The sequence below is a fragment of the Poecilia formosa genome, unplaced genomic scaffold (assembly GCF_000485575.1).
Source record: "Poecilia formosa unplaced genomic scaffold, Poecilia_formosa-5.1.2 Scaffold2531, whole genome shotgun sequence".
Lineage (NCBI taxonomy): Eukaryota > Metazoa > Chordata > Actinopteri > Cyprinodontiformes > Poeciliidae > Poecilia > Poecilia formosa.
Window position 1 is genome coordinate 1 of NW_006802470.1, and position 6,418 is coordinate 6,418.

Consider the following 6,418-nt stretch of genomic DNA (forward strand, 5'->3'; position numbering starts at 1 on the left):
CTTAAACCAAACCAATCAAACTGTTTGAAGATCAACTGGCTGACTAAATAATTAGGATTTAACTGAAATGTATAAAATGTAAATTAACTTAGTGGTATTTTATTGTGTTTGTCATTTTTGTGCGTTTGTCTCTTATCAATGTCTTCCCATCACACATATTTTCATATTTCCTGTCAACTTTGAATGTTTTTTAAAACATAAGCTATGTCCGAATCCTTCACAGACCGCGAATAAACGCCGACCGGAAGAAAAAAGCAGTGGATTCGGACAGGTGTAGCTTCACCGACCGCCCCCACCTCAGCGTAACTCACGTTGCCTAGCAACCGTGACAGCGCGAAGCAGAGAGGAGAAAAACAACGGAGCCGAAGTTTGTTCTTCAGGCATGTGTTTATGGTTTCTGTACTCTTCTTCACCTTTTACAGTAAAGACTGATCCATAGTAAAAAATAAAAAGTTTATCTGTTGGATTCTAAAGTGTTCAAACGTGTACTGCATTTTTCTACAAGGAATCAATACAAGCAAATTATTCATTTTCAAACATAATGCTCTCCAGGAAAGCCATTACAGTTAAATAAACCTAGTATGTTTGACGGCTTAACTTGAATCAATCAAACCGATTTGCTCAGGAATAAAGGAAATACTTTAGTAAACCAAACATTTTACAACTAAATATTACCTGTCTGAATAACGTGGGTGTTTAACTCCACCCAGTGGGGAAAGCTAGCGGGAGTTTTATAGCAATGTGCCGGGAGTCGGGCGTTCTCCTCCGGTGAAGCGGACCTGCGGCGCCCGTTAACGCAGCGGAGCAGACGGGTCCGGAAAGGTCAGAGCAGATTATGTTTTGGTGAACCGAGCAGATATTTGAGACTTACACAAGTTTATATTCTCGCCTAAAAACGTTGTTCCAAATCACGTTGTGTCATTTAAAGTGTAATATAGCAAAATAATTATTCGCTCTTCATCGCCATTGATGCGCTGCCTGAATGCCCGGTTTGGACCCGCAATGAATCATGGGATATGGCGGGCCGTAAAGGATTCACCGGACCCATCCTTCAAATCTGGGAAATCGTGTTAAAATCGATTAAACTAATTCATTAAAATATAGACATTGTAATCCTGAGAGATTCACTGATTCAGTTTCAGCTGTTTAACTAAAAACGTCCAGAACCAGAACCAGAACCAGAACGGTTGGGTCAGTGTGAAGCGTCTCACCCCTGCCTGCTGGTTGAAGGCGTTGTAGCCGCCTGCGGCGCCCCCTGCTGGCAGAGCGTTCAGGTTTCCAGTCTGGCCGTTGAACTGGTCCTGCTGAACAGAACCCAGTATTAGCCATGCGGTCCGGTCCGGTCCAGCAGTTCTGAGGATCAAACCCGGAGCTCACCTTGTAGAACTGGGAGTTTGGACCTCCGGAGGGCGGGTACTGTGGGAGGGGCATCTTATAGGAGGGGGCGGAGCCAGAGCACTGGGGGGCGGAGCCTGGACCACCAGGACCTGAGGAGGAAGACCAGCCGGTTTAACTTCTGCATTTCGGTCCAAATCGACTGAAAACGGTTCTGGAGGATCGGTACCTGGGTGGTACTGCATGTTGGGTCCAGAGTACTGACCGGGCCCCGCGGGTCCGGCTCCACCGGAGGCCCCGGTTCCTCCAGGGCCGCTCATCACGCTGACCCCAGAGGGAACGCCGTACTGCTGGGACATTCCTGGGAACGACTGGGAGCAGAACCGGGTCAGTTAGCCAACAGAACCAACAGAACCGGGTCAGTTAGCTAACAGAACCGGGTCAGTTAGCTAACAGAACCAACAGAACCAGCCACCTGGTGGCTCGTCATGCAGTCTCACCTCGGCGCTGTAGGGCCGCTTCAGGCCCTGTGGGGGCCGCATGTGTCCCTGCTGGGGGCCGGCGCCGTAGTTTGGGTGCTGGGGAACCCTCTGCTGGCCCGCCCCAGGGCCGTACATGGAGCCCATGGAGGGCGGGCCCCTGGTGGGGCCGGGACCGCGGGGGCCCGACATGCCCATGAACTGGCTGCTGTAGCCGGGGGCCGCCATCTGAGACGGACAGGAAACGGGTTCAACACGCAGAACCAGCAGAACCAGCTCTGGTTCTGTTCAGGGTTTTAACAGGTTTAGCTTTTTAATTGTAGCTTAGTTTTAGTTTATTGAGTTTTAATTGGTTTTATGTTTATGTTTGGTTGTTTTTGATCATTTTACGTCGATTGGACTGAACAGATGTTCACATTTTCAACAAATGGATTCATTGGCGTTGAACAAGCAGCTGCACATTTGCTGTCGCCATTTTGCGGCCTAGCGCAAGCACCAGGAGGAGCCGTGAGCAGCCGATGTAAACATCAGTTTCAGATGCTAAAATGGATTTATAAACACAAACACAAAGCGTATCATATCTGTATTCCAGTGTGTTTTAGTTTTATAGACATTAAAGCTCCAGTTAGTTACAGTTTTTATTTATTCCACTTAATAAAAATGTTTTTCCTTTTCTAGCTTTAGTAACTTTGGTTCTGGTGATCCGGAGCGTCCAGTAGGGGGCGCCTCGGCCCGCTCACCTGTCCGTAGCTCATCTCCTGGTTCTGTTTCTCCTGGATGGCGGCTACGGTTGCCGTGGCGGTGGCGGTTGCCGTGGCAGCGGCGGCGGCGGCCACGGCGGCGGCGGCAGCAGCCTGGGTAAACTCAGAGCCTCTGGAGCCTCCGGGGGCCGGGGGGTAACTGGGGACGACAGAACCGCAGCAGGGGGGTTACTGCTGATCTGGAACCAAAAATCAATCAATCAATCGATCAATGAGGGCCCCACCTGCCCGAGTAGCCCCCCGGGGCCCCTCCGTACCCCCCGCCGGTCCTGCCGTACAGGTAGCCCTTCCCCGGCTCCCCGTAGCCCGGCTGGCCCAGGTAGGATCCGGGGCCCCCTGACATGCCAGGGCCCCCGGAGCCCTGCATCATGGGGCCCCCGGCTGCACTGGCCCCGGGGCCCATCCCGCCTCCGCCCAGGCCCTGGGGACACAAACACAGCTCAGACCGGCCTGGTGATGTCACAGACGCCTGCTGGTGATGTCACAGATGCCTGATGATGTCATACCTGGCTGGCGGGCGGGTTGGGGACGCCCCACACGGTGGTGACCACTGACAGGGACCCGGTGGGCTGGTTGGGGGGCTGCTGCCAGCTGGCTGGGTCGTAGGGGTACGACCCGTCACTGTGGAGATGGAGAGCGTTGTCATGGTAACCAGAGCAGGATACGTTAGATCGAGTCTGGGCTCAGACCAGAACCAAAACCAGACCTACCTGTGGGGATTGGGGCCCAGGCCGCTCTTCATCTGGTTCAGAGGGTTCATGGCAGACGGAACCGGCGGCCCGATCCAGCAAACAGAACCCTGGCACACAGAGACAGGCCGTGTTAAACTACATTTCCCATCAGCCACCTGGGGCCCGCTCAGCACCAACCAGAACCAGTTTCTGCTACGATAAAAACATTTAGAGACAATCTGTTCAACCTGCTGATATTTACCTGTGGAGTCCCTCAGGGCTCAGAACTGAACATTTTACTGTAAATTTAAGTTAAAATGTTACAAATCATCCTGATCAAATATATATTTTATATATAATATTATCGACAATTTTGTGACAGATCTGGTCGAACTAGCGAACACTCAGACTGTTGGTGTGGATAGAGACGAGGACTCTAAAACTCACTAACGGGATGGAATCGATCTTGGAGAAGTTGCTAGTTTCGGCTCAGTGGAACGACCAAACTAATTTGGATGATTGGAACTGAGATGTATCAGAGAGACTTTAGGGAAAATTGAAATTTATAATCTTCCTGACCTAAGACATTCTGTTTCTGAATTGGCTTTCCCCGTGTGGCCTTGGAAGGGCTGCATATCTCTAATCTCCTTGAAGATATGTAAACATAACGCTCCTTCCCTCCTCACCCCTCCTGTTATCCATGCAGCTGTGGAGCTGAGAGCTCCCAAGGACATTCCTGGATAACAACATCTTCATCAGACTTTGCTGGGAGGCTGAGCAACCTGGTTTCATGGCCCTGTGATGTCACCGCCTTCACTCGTGTCTTTGTTTTGTCTGAATGTTGCCATTTGCCCTAATGTGTCCTTTCCTCTTTTTTGTTTGTTATTTTGTTTTTATTTCCTTTTAAATCATCTCAAGCACTTAGAATTGCTTAGTTGCTGAAAATGTGCTATATAAATAAAATTACCTTACCTTACCAGAGGATTCTTCTGGTCATTATCTTTCATTAGAGCCTCATTGATGACTGTATGTTGAAGCACTGAGGAGTTACAGTCATTTGAAGCATGTATATCAGGTGTTGTCCAAGTGTGCCATTTGGAGACCCCAAATGGAGACTCCAAATGACACACTTGGACAACACCTGTACATCCTCATAAATAAATATGTCCAAAATGACATTTCTTTTTGTGCCATCTTGAAATCCATGAGCAGAATACTTGATTCTACAGATTTATTGTATTTTCCAGTCCATACATTCAGCACTCAATATGTATTTACAAGAAATAAGCAAAATTATTATTATTATTTTGTGTTACAAACGTAATAGCTACAACCTACTTACAGTATTTTTGGGAGCAAAAATGGAAAATTTAGCTTGTCTTCTTCATAAAGAGACCAAGCTTTTGCATGTACTCCAAATTGTTCAAGAACAGCAGCTGATTTCATTTGGGTTTGCCTTTTCAGCCATTTTTGGTGATTTAGGGGGCGAGAGTTAAGGGGTTAAAGAACCTGTGGTTAATGAGATGTCTGAACTTACTAAAATTAAATAATCTACTAAATAAATTAAATAATCCATAAACTGGAATTAAATAAAATTCATGATTTTTGGTAACAAAAAAGTAGATTATTCTATTATAACAACCATTAATGATAATCTAGTAGAGTGAATAAATTAAGTTACATTTTTAGGAATTATTTTGGCTCATAAACTGAGAACCTCATAAAATATTTAAAACACAAACTGTGTAAAATTATTGGCCTAATAAATAAAGTAATAAATGTTTCATTATCAACAGTGAGACATTATTATTATTAATCTGTTGTTCCGTTATGATACACTTTGTAAAGGTTTGGAGAAACACTTTTCACACTAATCTGCTGTTAGGACTTTATATGAAGTTAGAGAACAAACCGACGAATCAAAGTGTTAGTTCTGTCTAAAGCGGGAAAGAGTTTTACTGTCAGTTCACTAAACTTCTTTAATTTAAGATCAAATGACAGAAACAAAACAGGAAGTAGGGCTGACCAATAAATCAATAACAATATGTATAAATCAATAGACATACGATTACTATCAATCAATATGTCTGATAGAATATTTCACTGAACTCTGATCCAGAACCGCACAGCATTCTGGGAGATGTAGGCAGAGGAAAAGCTTTAGATGCTCAACCTGTCAGCGATAGCTAAGCTAACTGGTAGCATCAACTCAATCTGGAGAAACTATCAGCTGTTTTGGTTGATTTCTTCCTTGTTCCTGGAAGGTCAACTGATCTCCAGGTGAGCCTGTTCACCTGCAGGCTGAGGACAGGAAGTAAACAACGGAGGCTCCACCTCCAGGAAGTTCCTGATCCTTGAGTCTCCCTGTGATTCAGTGCTCAGATGGAAGCCGCCCTGCAGGATGTTTTCAGGTGGAGTCGGATCAGAACCAGTGGGAGGAGTGAGACCTCCTCAATCACAGGATCTTTGATGGTCTCTGTCTGCAGTCATCTGATTGGTTCTCCCGTCGGTCCAGTCCAATCACCTTTACGTTCCTCAGGGAGGTTCTGACCAGAACAGCGACGTTAAAACCGGTCCAACAGCAGAACCGGCGCTGCCCGATCACACCTGCAGCTGACTCACCTGAGTCACCCGACCGGCCCTGAACCCGACCTGCTTCCAGTTTCACCGCCAAACAGGTCCATCAGTTCAACAGATCAAAGTTCTGCTGAGTGGAACCGCAGGAAGCAGGAAGCAGGAAACAGGAAGTAGCTCTGAGAAGCAGGAAACAAAAACAAGAGTCTTCCTAGTTCTCCTAAAACAAACCAACCCTGTGATCCGGTCCAGCTGTAGTTAACACCCAGACTGGCCAGAACCGCTCCGACAAATCAGAACCAGTTCTCCGGCTTCCCAAGGTTCTTCTCGTCAGAACCAGAACCAGAATATTATTTAGATGAATATTCAGGGAAAAATGTTGCAGTAAAACCAGGAAGACACGGGCCTCAGCAGAACCTCCTGACCCGTGTTCACTGAAGCCTCATCAGAACCAGAACCAGGCCTTCAGCAGGTCCAACAGAACCTCAGAACTGGATTGCAAGACCATCCACTCTGACCAGAACCTGTCGGGTTCCAACATAGGAACGTTCCCATGGCAACGCTGGCTGCAGGAATATCTAACCATAGCTAAGGGTCC

The 6,418-nt window shown here is 47.1% G+C and overlaps 1 protein-coding gene across 2 annotated transcripts; it reads right to left on the reverse strand.

The window, feature by feature from the left end:
• Positions 1-816: 816 nt before the first annotated feature.
• LOC103133292 (zinc finger MIZ domain-containing protein 2-like) lies at positions 817-3,697 on the reverse strand. 2 transcript variants are annotated; one of them, XM_007545075.2, is made up of 8 exons: positions 3,286-3,697; positions 3,082-3,196; positions 2,800-2,996; positions 2,555-2,714; positions 1,836-2,042; positions 1,565-1,706; positions 1,378-1,487; positions 817-1,301 (listed from the first exon to the last, which is right to left on the reverse strand). In XM_007545075.2, exons 1-8 carry the CDS (start codon positions 3,333-3,335, stop codon positions 1,125-1,127), a joined length of 1,158 nt encoding a protein of 385 aa, XP_007545137.1. In that variant the 5' UTR covers positions 3,336-3,697; the 3' UTR covers positions 817-1,124. The 2 variants fall into 2 exon arrangements, with proteins under 2 accessions (XP_007545137.1, XP_007545136.1); XM_007545074.2 differs by having other exon boundaries at positions 817-1,304.
• Positions 3,698-6,418: the final 2,721 nt, after the last annotated feature.

What these genes read in the sequence shown, in the direction of transcription:
- LOC103133292 (XM_007545074.2), bottom strand. Translation starts at nt 3,335, where the DNA reads ATGAACCCTCTGAACCAGATGAAGAGCGGCCTGGGCCCCAATCCCCAC. An exon ending in CCGGGGGGCTACTCGGGCAG is followed by an intron (nt 2,715 to 2,799) that starts GTGGGGCCCTCA and finishes TGTCGTCCCCAG; the next exon opens with TTACCCCCCGGCCCCCGGAG. An exon ending in CAACATGCAGTACCACCCAG is followed by an intron (nt 1,488 to 1,564) that starts GTACCGATCCTC and finishes CTTCCTCCTCAG; the next exon opens with GTCCTGGTGGTCCAGGCTCC.